The sequence below is a fragment of the Saccopteryx leptura genome, chromosome 13, assembly GCF_036850995.1.
Source record: "Saccopteryx leptura isolate mSacLep1 chromosome 13, mSacLep1_pri_phased_curated, whole genome shotgun sequence".
Classification (NCBI taxonomy): domain Eukaryota; kingdom Metazoa; phylum Chordata; class Mammalia; order Chiroptera; family Emballonuridae; genus Saccopteryx; species Saccopteryx leptura.
In genome coordinates, this window is record NC_089515.1 from 52,603,369 (window position 1) to 52,625,398 (window position 22,030).

At 55.5% G+C, this 22,030-nt stretch overlaps 1 protein-coding gene across 7 annotated transcripts in view; it reads right to left on the bottom strand.

Moving 5' to 3' along the window:
- The window catches only part of LOC136384860 (protein FAM169B-like), a 46,216-nt gene that overhangs the window by 10,514 nt on the left and 13,672 nt on the right, over positions 1–22,030 (bottom strand). For 6 of the 7 annotated variants that reach the window (XR_010747664.1, XR_010747663.1, XM_066355503.1 and 3 more), the window contains exons 2-6: positions 19,876–20,006; positions 16,717–16,816; positions 7,985–8,070; positions 4,089–4,266; positions 170–352 (exon numbers count right to left, since the gene is read on the bottom strand). Coding sequence is in view for 5 of the 7 variants with exons in the window: in XM_066355503.1 (XP_066211600.1) it covers positions 170–352; positions 4,089–4,266; positions 7,985–8,070; positions 16,717–16,816; positions 19,876–20,006 (678 nt within the window). In the remaining 2 variants the exon portion in view is untranslated. Of the gene's footprint in view, positions 1–169; positions 353–4,088; positions 4,267–7,984; positions 8,071–8,252; positions 8,326–16,716; positions 16,817–19,875; positions 20,007–22,030 lie in introns of those variants that run through there. The other variant, XM_066355504.1, reaches the window with a different exon arrangement.

Below are 22,030 nucleotides of genomic sequence, written 5' to 3' on the forward strand. Positions count from 1 at the left end.
GCAGCAGCACAGATGGAAACTCGAGCACGGTGGTTTGAGGGACCCCACACGTGTCACAGGGCAGAGTCTCCGAGGACCCACCCTCCCCAGCATCACCTGGCAGGCACACGTGCATTCACCACCACTCCCGCACACTTCAACCTGACCCGGGGCGAGGGTGGGGGCTCACCTTGGTACATGGCAGGAGAGATCGGCCAGCTGATGCCCAGCGCCTCCTCGTCCCGGAATGTCTCACAGAAGTCCCGCAGCATGGCCACGCCCAGGCCTTGGCGGCGGTGCCGCCTCCTGACAAACACAGTGTCGAGGACCGGCAGCAGGTAGCACGCGCCCGTGCCATCACCACACAGGCTGCCTGAGGGAGCACAAGAGACACGACCGTCCTCTGGGCTGGTGCCAGCCGGCCGGGACCCTGCAGGACGCCCACATGGCCAGGTCCCTGTACCATCTGGATGCAGGGTAAGCTTCACGTGGACCTCAGCAAGCAGACCGCTCCCCCCACCCCGGTCCTCCAATGGACTGGCCCGCCGGCCCGTGTGCAATGAATCGCTACCCCCCCCCCCAGTCCTCCAATGGACTGGCCCGCCGGCCCGTGTGCAATGAATCGCTATGGATGCGGTCACTGGACTCTAACTCTCACGTGAACAGCCAACATGCGACGGGGCAGAGCAAGGGCGTCCAGGCACCCAGACTCCTGAGACCCCTCCCTCACTGTGCACGGTCCACAGAGACCCATCTAGACAATACCACTGCGCCCCCTCCCCAGCCCAGGGCACAGGGGCTGGGAGACCCACCCGGCCCGTCTCCAGGGCACGGGCTCCTTCCAGCAACTCTAACACGGGCTCCTTGTGTCCAATTATGGCCAAGGGCATTTACCCCAACAGACTACATCCAGTTTCCCATAAAACATCAATGACACAACTGTCCCCTGACTTATGAATTCTGAACACTAAATTTAAAAAAAAATGTTTAAATTTCATAGAACCGTAAAGTCAAAAAAGGATCAATTTTACTGTCTCATAATTTTTAAATAGTACTTCATTACCCACACATAAATAAATGTGCTAAGAATGTGCTTAGAAAGAAGGTATACTGTCTTTTCATTTTTATTGATTGATCTGAGAGAGAGAGAAACACTGATTTGTTGTTCCACTTATTTACGCATCCACTGGTTGATCTCCGTATGTGCCCTGACTGGGGGTGAACCGGCGACCTTGGCGTTGCAGGATGACACACTCATCAGCTGAGCTCCCAGCCACGGCCACCACGCATCCTCTTAAACAGCCTGCGACCCTATGATACAATGAATCTCCACATTTTCTTTCCTGCAAACATCCTGCTGATCCGCTGCAGCCTGGCCGGAGCTGAGCTGACTTAGTCGGTCTTCCACAGCCTGAGGATCTCAAGTAATGCAGAGAGACACCCACCAAGCTGAGGGGCAGGCCCTGTGCTACGCCCTGCTGTTCTCAGTGCCAACACCACAATGCTAGGTGATGCTGTGACAGGCGCCATGACGGAGCCGAGCCCAAAGCAGCCTCATCAGCTGCGCTGAACTTCTGCGTGTATACTCCTGCCGTCAGTTAAATCACATGCAGCCGGTGACGTTTCAGCAAGCACCGTGTCAAACGATGAAGCCTACCTAAGTCGCTACCTAAATGATTTGTAATTTATTTTTGCATGCTGCTAAGAGCAACTGTGTTTCAATTCCTCAACATAAATCCTTCTCTGAACTTAAAAGAGATGAAAAGGCAAGAAATAAAATTCTATAATCCAGGTCGGGGCCAGTCCCGTGAGATAATGGGGGGGGAGGGTTTGCAATGCATTGATCGTGCAAATTCTGACATATAGGAACTACCTGAGAAGTAAGCTCAGGAAACCATTCAGAGACACCACCCATAGGGCATCCAAAAGCACATGGAAGAGCCGAGGGAAGTTCAGTCTCAGAAAACTACACCAGGAACAATGGAGCCCATAGTCTGCAGCCTGCTGGCCACCGGGTCCAGCCCCCGAGGCTACGGGACACATTGGGAGGGGAAAACAGAAGCCTTCCGGCCACAGGTGTCCGAGACACAATGTTAGGGCAAGGAAAGCAGCTGAAATCTAAAGGGGACGTGCTCACAGCATGAGAATCACAGAATGAATTAGACTCGAATCCAGAGCAACTGCCCAAGTCCCTGGGTTACAGCTAACCACACAGGGTGAAGGAGACCCCAGGGGACCTGACCAAAAAAAAAAGTCAGAGGGATCTACTGTTGAACGGCGGTACAACATAGGGTCAGATCTGCGCGTGTGATACTTTTTTTTTTTTTTTTGTATTTTTCTGAAGCTGGAAACAGGAAGGCAGTCAGACAGACTCCCGCATGCGCCTGACCGGGATCCACCCGGCACGCCCACCAGGGGACGATGCTCTGCCCATCCAGGGCATCGTTCTGTCGTGACCAGAGCCACTCTAGCGCCTGGGGCAGAGGCCATGGAGCCACCCCCAGCGCCCGGGCCATCTTTTGCTCCAATGGAGCCTCAGCTGCGGGAGGGGAAGAGAGACAGAGAGGAAGGAGAGGGGGAGGGGTGGAGAAGCAAATGGGCGCTTCTCCTGTGTGCCCTGGCCGGGAATCAAACCTGGGACTCCTGCATACCAGGCCGACGCTCTACCACTGAGCCAACCAGCCAGGTCCAGATACTTTTTTTTTTAACCAAGAACATTACTAGATGTGAGCGGCTCACCAGGCAAAAGTGGAAACCCTGTGGGTTTGAAGGGGAGAGAGCACAGAGCCCCAAGCCAGCGAGAGGGAGACCCAACCCATCAGACTGGTCAGCACTTAGAGCACATGTGCTTTCAAACATAGAATCACACCACCCTGAGCATGTTTTCAAATATATATATATTTATATATATATATATATATTTGTATTTTTCTGAAGTGAGAAGCAGGGAGGCAGAGAGACAGACTCCTGCATGTGCCCAACCAGGATCCACCCGGCATGCCCACCAGGGGGTGATGCTCTGCCCATCTGGGGCGTTGCTCTGTTGCGACCAGAGCCATTCTAGCGCCTAAGGCAGAGGCCATGGAGCCATCCTCAGCGCCCGGTCCAACTTTGCTCCAGTGAAGCCTTGGCTGCGGGAGGGGAAGAGACAGAGAGAAAGGAGAGGGGGAAGGGTGGAGAAGCAGATGGGCGCTTCTCCTGTGTGCCCTGACCGGGAATCAAACCTGGGACTTCCACACGCTGGGCCGACACTCTACCACTGAGCCAACTGGCCAGGGCCTCAAAATATATATCTTATAAGCAACTGATACCTATAACATATAAAGAATGCTCAAAGCAAACCAAGAAAACAAGCAACCCGACTTAAAAAAAATTGGAAAACTCTTTGAACAGACCCTTCAGGAGAGACAACCTATGACCATCAATAAAGCAAATGAGCAGGTAGGTACCGGACTTGTTGGGGAAAATCACTTTGCCAGGTACGTAAACATCTAATCACAACGTATTCCACCCGAAACCAGTGCAACTTTGTACAAGCACAGCTGTACTTGAAAAATAAATTTGAAAACAACAGTTTAGAAGTGATTAAGGAAAGCAGCTCTAAAGATGAGCCCAAACCCTTCGGCAAAATGGTGCTTGTTCCACAGTCCCTTCTTGTCCCGGCCCAGGAAAGGAAGTCCCAGCCCAGGCCCGGCCAGCGTGGCCAGCCCCCCCCTTCTGAGGCCACGTCCACAGACCTCTGCACCCAGTGTGCTTCTGCGCCCCGTGTCAGCTGGGAGCAGCGCTCGCTCTCCTGACGGCGAACTGGTAACGTCACAGGAAACCATGGAAAGCACTGTTCTTCCAAAGCCGTTCAACACCTTGAACGGCAGCAAGTATTTTGCTGGGGCCCCTGTGCTGTCCGAGTCACAGGGGCACGATTTTCAGCCCGTTTGCCGGTAACACGAGAAATGGGGTGAAAATGACCTCTGCACCTTGGATGCCCGCCCATGCCAGCTGAGTCAGCTGTCACTTTGGTGCCAGAAGACTCTCCCCGAAGGGAATCGGGTGCTGAGGGGCCCCTCAGGGGCCTGGGGGGGCGGAGGCCCTGTACCGCCCAGGGCCATTACCTTTCCTCTTGGTCGTGTAGAAGCCGACCGCGGCCCCGTCCCGCCACAGAAGTGTGGCCTCCTCCCTCGCGGAGTGGGGCAGGAAAAACAGGTCGCTGTTGTCCAGTGTCCGCTCCCGGCTCCCAAAAATGACGACGTTGAGAATGAAAAGCACAATTCTTTCCCCAAATGAGCGAACCTTTGGAGGAAGAAAAAGGAAAAAAAACAAGAGCAACCCAGTGAGACGAGAGAGGAAGATCAGAGGCAGTCACTCTGCGCCCGGGTCGGCCCTCACACCGGAGACGCGGGCATCCCACGGCCGCGGGTGCTTCTCGCGCTCACGGGCCAACCCGGGAACTGGCCTCCCGCAGAGATGTGACCGCCCGGGACCTTCAGCACCCACCGGCCTCCGGGAACGAGGGGGAGGACCCGAGGCGTGTCCAGGGTCCCTAGGGCCGCACCAGATCGGCCCACACACCGGAGACGCGGGCATCCCACGGCCCCGGGTGCTTCTCGCGCTCACGGGCCAACCCGGGAACTGGCCTCCCGCAGAGATGTGACCGCCCGGGACCTTCAGCACCCACCGGCCTCCGGGAACGAGGGGGAGGACCCGAGGCGTGTCCAGGGTCCCCAGGGCCGCAGAGGTGGAGTTTAGTGGACAGAGATCAGGGACGAGACGGGAACTTTTCATGGTGGGGGGCACTTCAGCAGATTTGCTGGACGAGTCCAGCCCACCACCTGCACCAGCCCCGGACGTCTGGCCTTCCAGAGCGGAAGAAACTGGGGAGTGCAACCAGCGACTACACCAGAAGGAACTGACTCTCAGGGTCTCGTGACAGAGTCTGAGCACATGCCTGAGCCCCAACCCCCGAGAGCAGCTGGGACCCAAGGCCCGCCCCAACTTAAGGCGGGACAACGGAGCCGTCCACGCCCACCGCGAAGTCAGGGCCAATGAAGAAACGAGCGGCGGTCAGTGCTTCCCTAACAGGCGGAAATGACGCGCTGCCGCTGCTAGAATTCCCTGCATCTGTGGGACCCCCAGGATGGCAGACACAGGGCGCAGTGGAGGCCTCCCGGTCCCGCAACCACAGCAGAGCTAATCAGTCTGTGCTCCCGCGGTCCCCCTATTCTAAACGCAGCTCCACGCAACTGCTAACACGTGGCGCCTGCAATGACACCAACCCACTGCTGACAAAATGACAGTGCGGTCGTGGGAGAGCCCAGGCATGTGGGTGCTGATCACCACGTCCCCTGACAAAACCGGAAAGGCTATTCCTGGGCTGTGACTTCCACCTGCCCCCCGCCCCGGGAGGTCCTGCTTCACAGGCGAGCAAACTGAAGCTCTCAGGGTGAGGGACTGTGCTGATCAACTCCCCTCCCTCATTCCCACGGGGACTGGTGGCAGCTGGGTGCAGGCTCCATCAGAGGCAGGTGGGCTTACGTGACAGGCCAGGGCTTCTCAGCTGCAAGGTGGTGCCCCTGTGTGAGCCTGGCCAGTGGTGTCCTCCTATTTCTTCCCCTCCTAGAGCTGAGACTCCGGGAAAGGGAAGTTTAATATAAATATCAGGGCTGGGTTTTATATGTAATACTTGACACTTAAACTTTTATCATCACCGCCATCATCACCATCATCACCATCATCACCATCACCACCATCATCACCATCACCATCACCACCACCATCATCACCATCACCACCATCACCATCATCACCATCACCATCACCATCATCATCATCACCATCACCATCACCATCATCATCATCACCATCATCACCATCATCATCACCATCATCACCATCATCACCATCACCACCATCACCATCACCATCATCATCATCATCACCATCATCACCATCACCACCATCACCATCACCATCATCATCATCATCACCATCATCACCATCATCATCACCACCATCACCATCATCACCATCACCACCATCACCATCATCACCACCATCACCATCACCATCATCATCACCATCATCATCACCACCATCACCATCACCATCATCATCATCATCACCATCACCATCATCATCATCATCACCATCACCATCATCACCACCACCACCATCACCACCATCACCATCACCATCATTACCATCACCATCATTACCATCACCATCACCATCATCACCATCACCACCATCACCACCATCACCATCACCATCACCATCACCATCACATCATCACCATCACCATCACCATCATCACCACCATCATCACTATCATCACCATCACCATCACCACCATCACCATCATCACCATCACCATCATCACCATCACCATCATCACCATCACCATCATCACCATCACCATCACCACCATCACCATCACCACCATCACCATCACCATCACCATCATCACCATCATCACCATCACCATCATCACCATCACCATCACCACCATCACCATCACCACCATCACCATCACCATCACCATCATCACCATCATCACCATCACCACCATCACCATCATCACCATCACCACCATCATCACCATCATCACCATCACCATCACCATCACCACCATCACCATCACCATCATCACCATCATCACTTATGGTTGCAGCCCCTTTAGCAACTTTTACAACCTCTTGGAGCCTCAGTTGCCTCTGCTGGTCAAGGGGAAACATCCATGTTTTTCAGCTGCTCTGGCAATAAAAATAAGGCAGCTTGCAGCATCCCAGCTGATAGCACCAAGTGTTTGGTGCCAAGAAACTTATTCATTGGCCCCAAATGGAAAATATTTCACCTTAATCTGCAGCCAAATCTTAGATGAGGAAAAAAAATTTGTGAAAACCACACCAGCGAACTCTGAGAAGCCGCCCTATTCTGTATCTCAGAAGATGGCGGCCAAAGCGTGTTTAGACTCGGTCATGAGCCAGCCACGAAACGCGGCTGGTGCAACGTGGGGGTCGTAATGGTCAGCGTACAAAACCCAAGGCTCAGAGGGGAGCTGGAGAGGAAGGCAGAACTGCACCTGGCAAGAGGGAAATGCCCAAAGACTGGTGGGAGAAAAGGAGGAGGGGAAGGTGCATTTGATCCATCCGATTTCATCACTGGGGATACAATTGCATGTGACATGTGACACTGACTTAGAAACGTTTCTGAGACACAAAACGGAGACCCAGTTCCTATCCCCCAATCAGGACCACTAATTATGTTCATGGAAAAAACATTAAGAAGTTTTGTTTTGTTTGCTTGTTTGTTTGTTTTTGGTAATTGCTTAAGAAGAGCTGGCTAAGAATCGAAATGTAATTGAAAGGCAAAAAGAAGTCCACACCCAGAGTTCTATAAAAGGACGGGGAGCTGTCCCCCCAGACAGCTGAGGCAGGACAGGCCTTCACAGTGTGGTTCTCTAGGTGGAAAGAATGAACTGCCAAGTTTCTCAGTGTTCACAATGCAGGCCATGTTTTGGGACAATATGGGGGTTTTTCCTCATCTAGGTTGAGAAGAACTGACACATGGAGAAAGTGACTGCTGTGGTTCTGAAAAAGAAATAATATAAAGAGCAGATCGGACTCTTCCCAGAAGTCAGAACACAAGCCACGAGTACCACCTGGCCCATGAAAGGGGCCAGCACAGCCGCCCAAACAGGGGCCCCGGGCAGCCCCATGGGGCAGCATGTGCCAGGCTGAACCTCACACCCCATTAACCTGCTGGGTTCCCCCTCAGCTCCGTCGGAAGGGACTGGCCCTGCGGTCCCCGGGGGTTCAGACCTTAGCCCCCAGGACTGGGACAGTGCCCTTCTGTGGGTTAGGGTCCCCCGCCCCAGTCTGGGGTCCTCTGTTGATCAGCAGTCCTGGACAAAGGAGCCACGGGGTGGACAGCTCTCAGGTGTTCACGTGGGAACAGCACGACGACTTTCACAACCTCTTCTGCCACGTCCACCACAACGCTGTTCCCTCACCTGCATCAGACCTTCTCTCGCAGGGTCAGAGGTTCTCAGCACGTCTTCGGGGGACCACCAGGACTCCTTTAGGTACACAGCCACAACTGAAGAGAAAGCCGAGGCAAGATTACGGTGGGCACACAGTCAGCTGGGCACCAGGGCGCGGGCTCAACTGCAGGCAGCCTCCCTCCCCAGCCAGAGGACAGTGTGCGTGGGCAGAGCAGGCACCACTGCTAGAGCTGACGTGTTCGAGAGCAGCAACCAGGACAGGGATGACCTCTTTCACCTGAAGGGCATGTCACAGTTGTCTTCATAGGTGGCCCACAGTGAACCCCAAACCTAATGGTGCTGGGCCTTTTTTTTTTTTCCCCTGTATTTTTCTGAAGCCGGAAACGGGGAGAGACAGTCAGACAGACTCCCGCATGCGCCCGACCGGAATCCACCTGGCACGCCCACCAGGGGGCGACGCTCTGCCCACCAGGGGGCGATGCTCTGCCCCTCCGGGGTGTCGCTCTGTTGCGACCAGAGCCACTCTAGCACCTGGGGCAGAGGCCGAGGAGCCATCCCCAGTGCCCGGGCCATCTTTGCTCCAGTGGAGCCTCGGCTGCGGGAGGGGAAGAGAGAGACAGAGAGGAAGGAGAGGGGGAGGGGTGGAGAAGCAGATGGGCGCCTCTCCTGTGTGCCCTGGCCGGGAATCGAACCCGGGACTTCTGCACACCAGGCCGACGCTCTACCACTGAGCCAACCGGCCAAGGCCGATGCTGGGCCTTTTTACACACCAATATTGACCAACTCAGTGGCCGAGGGTTACACTCCTTTTCAAAGTCCCACTATGTGTCACACCTCGGAACGCCCCAAATTCAGTCAAACTCAGCATTATCTAAGGGGCACCCAGCAAGCCACTGGAGCACCCAGCTCCCGCACCAGAGTGGTTAATTTTTTACAACAGATGGAGATACGTACACGTCATAATTGTCCAGAGCTCATCATTTACCGTAGGGTTCACTCTCGGGGTTGTACACGGACTGGTTTGCTCTGATGCCTGATGACACATGGCCCTTGTTCTCACGTGGGACAGAGTACTTCACTGCCCCCAAGTCCCCTCTGCTCCAGGATGTCCCCTCCCTCCCTGCAACCTTGCAACTCCCTGAACCACTGAACTTCTCACTGTCTCCCTAGTGTTACCTTTTCCAGAACATCACAGGGTCAGAATCATCCACCGTGCGGACTGTTTGGATTCGTGATAGACCTTTATGGTTCCCCTGGGTTTTGGTTTCTCGAAACCCTTTTCAGTGCTGTGTACTATTCCACTGAGTGGACACACTGTGACCTATTCCCCTTCTGGTGTCTTCTCTATTCCCCTTTTATTGCCACTCTCACACCTGCTTCTCCAGCCAGGTGCCTGTGCCCCAGGGGTCCAGAAGCCACAAAATAAAAAAGATACATCCTCCTAGTCAAAAGATTAGGAGGAAAATGGTAACGTGGGGTAGAAAACGAAAGTCTTGGACATGGACTGCGAAGCTCAAGGCTTTCGGGCAAGTGTTGTGGGTCAGTCAGGTTGAGCTCCCCCCCCAGTCCTCTGTGCTCTCTGAGGAACTTTGGGGGGACACCCTGTAAGGACCCGGCTACAGCAGCATGAGCTCAGTACTGCACATGAACCTGCACAGCCAGCCCCCCTTCCTAAAACCAGGAGCATCTAATCCACCCTGTCAGTTTCATGCCATTGGCGAATTATTTCATCTCCCACAACAGTTCCCAGACAGACAGGGCCGGCTGAGAGAGAAGGGCCAGTTAGATGCCTGAAAACGGCCTGATTAATTCAGCTGAATTCCTGTTAAAAGGTGGCCCCCACTGAATCTGCAGGATTAGAAAGCCATAAGGATTATTTTCTTGCCTAACAAGATGAATCAATGAAAGATATTCAGTTTCCTGATACAGAGCATTCCTGGAATTCAGGTGTTTGATGTGTTTAGGCAGCTTCAAGCAGGGAGCGTGTTCCAGCCTGGTGTTTGCATGATGCCTTGTAAGTTCCACGGTGCCAAGCAGAGTATTAATTAGTCACACGGTTGTCACCCAGCAGACTGAACTTTTCTTTCAGAACAGAATTGCGAGCTGCTAGCAAGCAATGAAGGTGAGGTCCAAGCAAGTTGAACAGGCCTAAAATAAACTGCCCCGCGTCCCAACTCTCAGGAAACAGACTCAGCCCCCCAGAGAGCGGGGCTTTCGGTCAGACAAGCATGACACCCAGCGAGGAGGACACAGGAGGCCGGACGGGCAGCAGAGCCACGGACAGAGCTGCACCCGGCCAGGGAGGACAGAGGACAGTCCCAGGGGTTGACCGTCGCGGCAGAACCGGCCTCGGGCGTCAGTTCTGAGACCCTGGAGCCGGTAAGACTGGACAGCTGCCAAACAGAGAGCACGCATCCCTGGTTCTGAAAGAACAGACAGTTCTGGTTGGTGAGCATCCCCCTCTCCTCACCAGGGCTGAGCGGGCGCCAGGCACCTGCAGGAGGTGTGTGTGCAGGAGTGACAACCACACCTGGGCGGGCACGGTTAGTGGGGGCACCTTGCTGAGCTGACTCAGTCCCCTGCTCTCTGTGAGTGACGGGTCATACGGGCCACAGAGCAGACGTCAGCAACGGGCTGCACTCCATGACACTCCACAGCGTCCCCGACAGGCTAAGACAGCGAGACAGGTCCCCGAGGCCGACTCCCTGGCCGCCTGGAGGCCCAGAACGACCAGCTGAACTCAGCGGCTGGCTGCACCACTGGTGCTGGGCTGGCACCGAGGCCAGGGAGCGAGTCCCGTCCTTGCCCCTGGGAGCTGGCAGCCCGAACAGGAAGAGAAACCCAAACGGGCCGCTCTGATAGGAGGCGCGGGAATCTGAGCTGGGACCCGGGGGGTCACCAGGACCCGGAGGAGGGAGGCGGTTATGCTGAGGATGCTGGGAAAGGACCCTGGGGAGTCCCGCCCACGTGGCTCTGGCAGCACCAGGTGAAAATCCAACAGGCGGAAATGACAGGCGAGGGCCCTGCCGGCGACACCACCTCTGAGCCGAGGCCGGAGCCCTGCAAGTCCAAGGCCACACTCAGGGCACTGCAGCCTCGGGCTGGGGCAGCCAGATGGGGCCAGACAAGGGCGACGCCCCTGTGCAGCCCACCCTGACTGCACAGGCTGAGGAAGGCAAGGCTAGTGCACAGGGGACTGTCCCTCTCCCGAGTCCCAGCAGCGAGCCCCGCCCCCACACGGACTGCAAGCGGCTCACGACCTGGCCTACGATGTCAACTTCTTCAGCCACCGTGGAGGGGGCTTCAAGTTCCTCTGCTGCTTCTCCAGCACCCCCCATCGCTCCCCTGGAGTCTAAGCCTCCACTGTCCCATTACAAATCAAAGAAATATGTAGTCCCCAGTGCGCCAAAAAAAAACAAAACAAAACAAAAAAAAAACCAAAGTTGAACCAAAGTGACAGGCCATCTTCACAAAAACAAAATACTTTACAAAAACTGCTGAAAACTTCTGGCAGAGGGCTGTGCGTAAACACGTGCCAAGGTGCTGCGTGACTTCTAAGCAACACTGATCACAGCGGTCATCGTCCAAGGGGAGGGAGAGCACGGGAGCTGACACATGGCTGTCGCACGGCATCACGCGGGCTGCCCTTTCCACAGGACGTCCTCCTCGTGGGAGAGCGCTTCCCGGGTGACCCGGGAACGTGGGTGCTTCCCCCTGGGGAAGGGGGCATCTCAGCATCGGCCTCTCTGCGGGTCCCGAGCCGAAAGCTGTGTGGTTTCCGTGCGGCCAGCTCTGAGCTCCAGGAGGAGGGGCTGAGATGGGGAGCCTGGAGCCGAGGGAGAGCCGACTGGGACGGGGTGGGGGCAGGAAGACACCCACCCCAGAGCCGCTCCATCTAGGAAGGGACGCTGACAGCCAGCAGGCGGGACAACAGTGGACACAGTGAGTGTCTCTGTGGGGAAGGCGGCAGACTGGGACGGGGTGGGGGCAGGAAGACACCCACCCCAGAGCCGCTCCATCTAGGAAGGGACGCTGACAGCCAGCAGGCGGGACAACAGTGGACACAGTGAGTGTCTCTGTGGGGAAGGCGGCAGGGGTGAAAGCCCCGGAGGCCTCGAAGCAGCCCCGCCCCAGACCACAGCTCCACCCCTGACACTCAGAATACTCTCCTTGGACCTTCCCTGCTTTCCAAATACCAGGAGTCCCTTGGTACGAACAACATGCCTTTGTCTGTGGGAGGCTGTCTTCCCCGGCGTTTCAGTTCCACTCACAGGAAGTGCCATAAATTAACAGGGAGGGAAGGAGGGATTCCCAAACAATGGCCAACATGTGTTCCTACAAGACAATGTTGTCGCTGTGCACAGTGCTTCAGCCGGCGCCCACCACAGCCCAGGGAAACAGCTCTCGCCACGCCCAGCGTGAGCCAGCCTGCTGCGCATGAGAACTCAGGTCCCACTCAACCCGGGGGCCGCCTGACACCAGTGAGAGTGTGAGGCCAGACGGGCACCACGCTGCCAGGAGGAGGTGTTCAAACCGAGGCTGGGTTTCCAGCCAGAACTCTTTCCCCCAATCTGTCGAACCCACCAATTAAGTGGGCCCCACCCGTGCAGAAGGGGGGAGGGTAAGACCCATCTCGGGCAGATGCTTACCCCTGCATTATCCAGAAAGCCAGCACGCGGTCCCTCTGTGGACGGGAATAAGGCCGATGCGGTACGTCTACACAGTGGAATACTACTCGGCCATAAAAAAGAACAGACTCTTACCGCTCACAACAAAAAACCAGCACAGACTCAACTGCAAAGAGCCAGATCAGGATGGATGGCTGACCACGTGGTCCCTGGACACCTGGTGTCTGTGAGCCTGAGGGGGCAGCGGCAAGGGTGGGGTCACCACAACTGAACACGAGGAGAAGGTGCACTGGCTTCTCCCTATTCCAAATCTGAGACTTTCCAGGGAAACCAGCCTGTCCTCTACTCCGGCCACATCGGCTTGACCCTAGTGGACACACACGGCCCCCACGTCACCAGGCCGGGAGGACAGGCCACCCTGAGGGGCAGAGCTGGGGTCCAGCCCCCCCACCCCCACCGGAGGGCCAGGCCTCGCCCTCCAAGGCACAGGCAGGACGAGGAGTGCTCTCGCCGGGTCCTTCTGCATGGGGGTCAGACGGTCACAGCACCCCCACCCCACCTTCTGGACTCCCACCCCGGATTCCTCTCCAGAATCCGAGCAGCCTGCAAAGGGGCGAGGGGCGTCCCAGAAAGGGCCCCCAGGGGCACACCTTACCTCCCATCCTCCCAGTGGCCCTGACTCACCACCCACCTGCCCCCAGCAGAGCCCGGACCAGGCCTGGCCCCAACACCTCACCTCCCACCCTCCCAGTGCCCCTGACCCACCACCCACCTGCCCCCAGCAGAGCCCGGACCAGGCCTGGCCCCAACACCTCACCTCCCACCCTCCCAGTGCCCCTGACCCACCACCCGCCTGCCCCCAGCAGAGCCCGGACCAGGCCTGGCCCCAACACCTCACCTCCCACCCTCCCAGTGCCCCTGACCCACCACCCACCTGCCCCCAGCAGAGCCCGGACCAGGCCTGGCCCCAGGCCCTCACCTCCCACCCTCCCAGTGCCCCTGACCCACCACCCACCTGCCCCCAGCAGAGCCCGGACCAGGCCTGGCCCCAACACCTCACCTCCCACCCTCCCAGTGCCCCTGACCCACCACCCGCCTGCCCCCAGCAGAGCCCGGACCAGGCCTGGCCCCAACACCTCACCTCCCACCCTCCCAGTGCCCCTGACCCACCACCCACCTGCCCCCAGCAGAGCCCCAACCAGGCCTGGCCCCAGGCCCTCTGTGTCGTAACCCCGCCCGGCCCAGGACAGCCATGGGGACGGCAGGTCCCCAGGGCTCTGGCTTCCTCTGAAAGTTTGCCTTGGCTCCTGCCACCGCTGCGAGCCCGGAACGGGGACACTCTTCCAAGAAAAAGTCATAATTTTTTTATTCCCTGCCTGTTTTTCTCAGGGTGCCCATGACATGCAAACACCAGAAATTGCCAAAAAAAAAAAAAAAAAGTCCGTCTCCACATGGAGGACGGTTCCGCTCGGACAGAGAACATCCTGGAAGTGGGCTGGCGGGGAGACAGTCTGACTGGGGAGGTGAGCGCGTGGTTCCCCGGCGGTCCTGTGTTCTGTTTCTCAGGCCCCTCCCCCACCCGCGGTTCTCCCCTCTGCACAGCAGGCAAAGGAGGGTTCACCCAACACCCTCTGGGAAGAGTCCAGAAGATCTAAGTGACATGACACCTCCCCTCAAAGAGCTCCCTGTCTACATAAGAAGGTCGGCCACCAGAGAGGACAGAGAGGAATGGAGGCTGGTGACAGCATGTCCCCGCACCGAGGGGGCACCTGGGGTCCAGGGTCCTGCCCGCACGATGTCCAGCACATTCAGAAAGGAGCTTACAGTGCTCTCACCACCACCAAGCACAGTGACACCCAGCCGCCCCCAGCCTTCCTCCTGTCCCTCCACCCATCCCGAGTCCTGTCATCTCCACTCTCTCCCAGCCTGGTTCCCCTGTCCCCTGCCAGGCCCCCTGTGGCATCTCTCCCGGGGGTTCACGGCCGTGTCCGTCCCTCTACCCACCCCCCAGTGACAGCATCCTGTCAGGGGCTACAGAGCAGACAGGACCCGGCCTCCCACCCAGGACTGCGCACAGCACGTCCCCGGGCGTCACTCTCACTCCCCTCGGCCCACCCTCCCAAGAGGGCTCAGGGCGGAAGGGGGAGATTGTGGAAGGAAATGTCAAAATGTTCAAAGAAGGGACTGATGTGACTCCTGGTCAGACCTGGACAGGCCGGTGCTGCCCAGGAGTGAGCAGGAGCCGCTGTCGGGGCCCCTGTGCCCGGGTCCCACCCCCACTGGCGCCCCAGGGCTGACGCCCAGCCTCTGAGACCACGGTGTGGGCAGTGGCGAGCCTCTCGGGCCTCCTGCCCCGTTCTGACCAGACTACCACGTCCCTGCCAAGAGCCAGGCTTGGCTGTCCCCGACACCCAGCAATGCCCGAGAGTCCCCTTCCTCGGGAGCACTGGGGCATGGGGGCACTGGGTCTCCTTCATTTGACTCCATGACAAACTGACATTTTGTAATAAGTCTCTTGACATTCTTTGCCCTGACCTATGGTCATCTAACCACTGCGTGTTCCAGGGGAAAAAAATCTCAGTTATTGTCAGAAAGAGCTGACAAGCAGATAGTCTCATCGAGAAAGAGCTACACCTGTGGCCCAGGAGCTTGGAGAGAGGCCTCCGTCAGAAAGGGTCCACTGTGCACAGCGTAGAGGACGGAAGAGGCCCGTCGCCGAGGACAGGTCCTCAGGACCAGCACCGTCCTTGCAGACCCGAGGAGCCAAGGCCAGAGTGCTGAGTGAGCTTGAACCAGCAGGAACGTGGTCAGGAAGGCCAGTGGGCTGCCCAGGAAGGCTGGCTGGACGCAGAGGGGAAGCTCTCGGGGCGGAAACTCCCTGGGTGGAAGTGGCAGTGGTCACAGAGGAAGGACTGTCCGAACAGGGAAGGCAGAGCATCCCCGGACCTGGAGCAAGGCTGGTGCTGGAGAGGGCGGGAAGGCGGAAGGAGGGGGAGCATCAGCCACGTTCAGGGACGCTCGCGTCTCTAGATCCAGTGAATGGACATCCCAGGGCCACACGGTCCCCCGGGAGGAGATCCTGCCGTTGTAAACGCCTTGTCCCTGGGAGCCTCGGAGCCTAGGGTCGGCCACAAAGAGCAAACACGAGCCAGCGCTGTCCTGGTGGGCGCGTGCAGAGGGAGACCTTGGGACGAACTAGCCCTGGTTCCCTGAAAAGCCCTCCTGAGGGTGGTCTGCAGTAAACTATGAAAGGTCCATAGAGAAACTGCTAGGAAAGACAGACCAGAGTTAAAATCAACCTGAGTTCACCAAGACCAGACAGACAAGGCAAAGTGGCCTCACTCCCGTTTCCAACAAGTGTTCCTGGCTGGTGTCAGGAGAGTCATTACACAGAAGTCATCTTTCTGACTCAGCCGGACTCCCCTCTTTGTTGAACTTCAGATGTGCACAGCGTACAATCCTTCGGAACTGCTCTGTGGTGACCTAAATACACAGCGAGCCAGGGGCTGGGTGTGCCCTCAGGGGGGCAATCACTGCATGAACACAGTGCCAGCACCTCTGTAACAAGTTGGGTCAGAGGCAAAGGATGCCCTCTGACCCTCCAATGGCACTGAGCACACAGCCAGGGGGAGGGAGTGTAGCTGAGGGAAGGGCTGGCTCTCCTCATGAGCACGGGTTCCCGGACACGACACCAAAGCACAAGCAACAACGGCGACAGAAGGAAACATATAAACTGGACCTCGCCTGCACCTTCTCCCCTGCACTCGCCGTGCGACCCCGGGCAGGTCGCAGCCACACGGCCTCCTCTGCCCGGGGGGATGAGATGGCCCCTGTGCGTGCAGCCAGACGTCATTCATGAGAACAGCTGGTCCACCCCCAAAGGCAGGCCTGCACACTGTCACTGCGGGCCAGGGAGCGTCGCGTGTCTCTAGTAAAAACAATCAGTGTGTGTCAGTGAACAGACATACACACTGTCTGATCTCCACATGCTGAACACCCAGCACTTCGGCCTGGATGGACTTCTAAGTCCAAACACCATCTCCTAGGCTGGGCTCCAGGCACAGCGCTCTAATTCTGAGTCTGTGTGCTTTAAACCCACGAACAACTACCCACCTGTCTGTGTGTCCTGGGGACTGACCAAGACCAAGATTTTATGCTGAGGCTCGTCGTGGTGCACAGAGCAGAAGCAAAGGGACGAAGCTTCCAGTTTGACCTGAAACGGACAATAAAATCGCCATTTTGTTCTTTGATCACAGGAAGGGTGCTGGATACCACGTAACAATTAGCACAGTACTGGCCGAAAAAGCAGTTACACTGAGGGTAATGTGACAGGTTATGGGCAACACAAAAATGGAAGACCTGCCCACTCTGAGCCCAACACGAAGGGTGACGTGACGGAGGCTCTCAGCTGTCACCCTCCCAGCACACGTGCTCTTCCCTCCCCCACCTGTCCACTGAGCAGGCACTGATGCGACCCCGACCTGGGCCTCAGCCTGTGAGAGCAGAGGGCCACGCAGGCCTGGGGCCTCTCTGCAGACAAGACCGTGTGCCCCCCACGACGTCACCCGCCGTAGCTGCCCTGGCCAGGTCTCTGCAAGCAGTCTCGAGAAACCGCCGCCCGTCCGGCGCAGGCTCTGCCCCGGCACCCTGGGACAGGGAACTTCGGGGCCGGGCACCTGCTGGCTTATGAACGAGAGGAACACCAAGCAGCATGTTCAAGGCCCCCACCGAATGCGGGGACTGACCCCGAGGGCCTCTCTCAAGCGCCCACATCCCCAACCCTCTCCTTGTGGCCACCAAACCACCAGCTCCCAGCGCAGAAGGTCAACAGTCCCATTGCAGAGCCTGTTCTGAACACGGAGGAGGCACAACAGAGGGAGAGAAGGATGGGTGGACTGAGGGAGGTGGCCAGTGGCTGGTAAAGTCTACAGCAGGCCTCCAGTTTCAGAACAAACCCTGAGACCTGAACTTATCTCCATGCCTCCTCATCTTCAAGTCACCTTAGTGAAGGGTCCGCAGCGGTTCTGTGAAGCATGGTGTACCCACCAGACGGCCATTACAAGGCCACTGCAAACTCTATACACAAAGCCCTGTGTTGACAGGGAAGGAGGCTTAGTACAGAGACTTGTATTCAGACTGCGATCTGGATATTCAAACATCACATGCAGAAATAGAAGCTGAACAGAAACATGTCAAGTGTTTACAACGGGCCCTGGCTGGTTGGCTCAGTGATAGAGTGTCGGCCCAGCATGTGGAAATCCCAGGTTCGATTCCAGGTCAGAGCACACAAGAGAAGCGCCCATCTGCTTCTCTACTCCCTCACCCCACCCTCTCTCTCTTCCCCTTCTACAACAATAGCTCATTTTAGCAAGTTGGCACCAGGTACTGAGGATGGCTCCAGGGCCTCGCCTCAGGTGCTGAAATAGCTTGGTTGCTGAGCAATGGAGCAGTGGCCTCAGATGGCACAACATTGCCCCATAAGAGGCTTGCTGGGTGGATCCTGGTTGGGATGCATGTGGGAATCTGTCTCTCTGCCTCTCTGACTCTCACTTAATTAAAATAATAATAATAACAACACATTTACAGCGGTTAACTGTGGTGACTGCATCTTCACTGGCCTTGGCTATGGTTCCAACATTTTACCACGAGGCATACCCTGCTTTATAACCAGAAAAATCAGTAAGTACGATTGCATTTTAAAGGGATAGGACCATTTCAAGACCGAAAACAGAGTCAATTATGAAAAGAAAGGCCTTTTAGGGGACCAGGGTGATGTGCCATGATACATCCTTTCTTTTTGTTTAGGGAAAAAAATCTCTCTGGAGTCAAAAAGAAAAGTTGAAATTTGCTAAAAGCAAAAACAAGGCCCAATGCCATCCAAAATTAGACTATTTCAACTGAACAAATGGTAAGAAATTTCTGCCATTTGTTAACTAGCTGCTAAAATGGTAGGAAAACAACTGATTATTGTCATAAATCTTTTTTTACAAGGCGAGAAGCATCTAGGTATGAAGTCATTCTAACATTCCTATCACATGAGAACAAGTTAATTTGGGTCAACAGTCTTGTTTTGTTATGATTGTGCTAGTAACACTAAAATCATCCACACCCTAAGCATACGATATATTTAGGTTTCTGAAAACTAACGTCCATAAATGAGCGTGAAACACAAGCAGATGATGGAAACTTCACCCTTAAGTACTTGGGGGCCAGCTTGTATCTCACCACACTCCTCGGTTACCTGGCATCGCCCACACTCCCTCCAACGCCACCTCATCCCCTGACTCCAGAGCCAGGGAGCCCCTGGCCTCGACCAAGAGCTTGCTTTCCTCTCTGCTCACACTGCCACCAGGGGGCGCCACAAGCACGTGCATACAGCGACCTCCTTGGGCCCATCAACCAGGAGCGGCCACTCCTGGGAACCAGCTTCTTCTGGGAGCTGATTGCACATCTCAAGGGAGCCCCACTATCTAAACTGCACAGGCCCTTGTTTTAATTCACGCTGGGATAACTTCAGTTCAGAGAAATAAAACCTCTTCGGCCTCAACCAACGGCGCTGGCCAGAGAGCGACAAAATCCGGGCTGGGTGACATCTTGTCCCTTTCAGCGGGTCAGCCTCAAATCTGAAAGAAAGGTGACTGACCTACACGCAGCCTAGGAGTCACATTTATTTTCACTGGCTGTGGGGGTGGGGGAGTGTATGAACTTCACACACAATCCCACCATGCTTATGAACGGCTCTCACTTCTCTCCACTCCCTCCTGGTCTGTACTCAAGAGGCAACCTCACCAGTGCTGAATATCGTAATGGCTGTCACTGCATTCCAACCGATGGAACATTGTCCCCAAGCACATTTTAGAGCAGAGCCAAACCTCAGAGACCAAAGACCATCCAATCCCCTCGTGCTACAAATAGGGAAACTGAGGCCCAGCCAGGCGATCCATACAGTGTTTCATTTAAGCCTCGTCACCACGGTATGATGCAGGCTCCATCACTGTCCCCGTTTCAGAGATGAGAATACCAAGATCAGAGAGGTTGAGACACTTGCTCAAGGTTGCACAGCTAGCACGCGGTAGGTATAGGATTCTCAACAGGCTGTGTGGCTCACGGCCTTGCAGAACTGACCTTGAGATGCTTCTCAGGGTGGAATTACTGCAGTTTTTCCCTCAAGGAGGTTTTCCTTTTAAATCCGCAATCCCTTTCACTAACATTTCACTTTCTAGTCGGTTCGATTTTCCGGAGATCTCTATCAGCAAGAAAGATCACACATACCTGCTCCCCGGTGGGAAGGGTCAAGACCTCTGCGGAGGGCTGCAGCCCAGCTCTGAGGGCAGTGTAGTAAGCCAGCGCTGCCTCCCGATGTCTTTCAGGGTCATCTTCCAAAACATCCACGGGGTAAGTGCCTGGTAGGGGGAGAGGAAGGCAAGAAAGGACATCGGTTTGATTCTTCTGTGAAAGGGGGAATCACGTACTTTTTAAAGATTAAAAAAAGAAAAAAACAAAGGCCCCACACTGCAAGGGCAGGTGTGTGGGTGGCACAGGTGCGCTGAGGAGGTGAGCAGGTCTGGGGTGTCTTACGCCCCCGCCGCCGGCCTGCCGGGCTGCGCCCTCGCGGTGGTGCTGATGGGAGGCAGGCTCTGGCGGGGGTGTCCAGATGGGAAACACTAACAGGCTATAATGGCCTGAACTGAACAGGAAATATTTTTCCAAAGCCAAAAGAATGTAATCTTTGCAGGACAATGTAAAACAATTTTATTTAAAAAAAAAAAAAAAAAAAAAGCCCACAGTTGACATGCTAATTCGATGCAGACTGTAAAGAAATGAAAATCCCCAAATGAACCCCAAATTTAAGAATTCACTTTAAGCATATGTTTGCTGTAGTCAGCCAAAGAAAAAAAAGCATTCTTCTCGGGAAAATGCTTAAATCATGCAAGATCTGAGTTTCCAGGGTAGCTTAAAAGGCATGCCACACTGCTCTGAGCCATGGCTTGTTCCCACTGGGGTCAGCCAGCCACTGCTGGGTAAGGCCTAATGCTCAAGGCTTTTCCCAGCGCTTTGTGGTCCTCCCTATGTAAACAGCAATCTTAATTAATAAAGACTTTCAGATGGGTCAATGCTCTGCATTTAAATCCATGAGTGATTCAGGGTCATTTGCAGAATATTTTCTCCAAATAATACTTCACCACAAAGATTAGGAAAATTCTTTCACTTTAGAAAAGTGTAATTTTACTCATGTGAGACACTTGAATAAAGATAGTTTACAGCCCTGGCTGGTTTGCTCAGTGGTAGAACGTCAGCCTGGCGTGTGGAAGTCCCAGATTCAATTCCCGGCCAGGGCACATAGGAGAAGCACCCATCTGCTTCTCCACCCTTCCGCCTCTCTTTTCTCTCTGTCTCTCTCTTCCCCCCCGGCAGTCAAGGCTCCATTGGAGCAAAGTTAACCAGGGTGCTGAGGATGGCTCCATGGCCTCTGCCTCAGGTGCTAGAATGGCTCTGGTTGCAGTGGAGCAATGCCCCAGATGGGCAAAGCCTCACCCCCTGGTGAGCATGCCGGGTGGATTCTGGTCCAGCACATGCGAGAGTCTGTGTCTCTGCCTCCCTGCTTCTCACTTTAGAAAAATACAAAAAAAAAAAAAGTTTAAATTTCACTTGCCCCTCTCAAGTCTTTACTGAAAGCATGTGCCCATTGGTAGCCACATGGCATTATGTCACTAGAAAAGCTGACTGTGACCACCTGGTTTTCTTAGTAATGGGGACTGTCATTCTAAAATTACAGAAAGAACAATTCTTGTTCATGATAATACGTGTGTAAGGATGCAAAATTAAACAGTATACGACTTCTTTTTCTATAAATGGTTAAGAGTAGGTATTGTTGGCCCTGGCCGGTTGGCTCAGCAGTAGAGCATCGGCCTAGCGTGTGGGGGAACCGGGTTCGATTCCCAGCCAGGGCACATAGGAGAAGCGCCCATTTGCTTCTCCACCCCCCCCCCTTCCTCTCTGTCTCTCTCTTCCCCTCCCGCAGCCAAGGCTCCATTGGAGCAAAGATGGCCTGGGCGCTGGGGATGGCTCCTTGGCCTCTGCCCCAGGCGCTAGAGTGGCTCTGGTCGCGGCAGAGCGACGCCCCCGGAGGGGCAGAGCATCGCCCCCTGGTGGGCAGAGCATCGCCCCTGGTGGGCGTGCCGGGTGGATCCCGGTCGGGCGCATGCGGGAGTCTGTCTGACTGTCTCTCCCATTTCCAGCTTCAGAGAGATACAAAAAAAAAAAAAAAGAGTAGGTATTGCTTGTACAGTTATTTTGTTTTTGCTTTTCATTATTTTTACATAAGTGGTATGTTTTTTTCCCCTTCAGAAATTAAAACTTTTCTCTAAAAGGAAATGACCATAAGAAGGGATCCTTATCGTAGGAGCAATCTGCTGAGGGCGGTCAC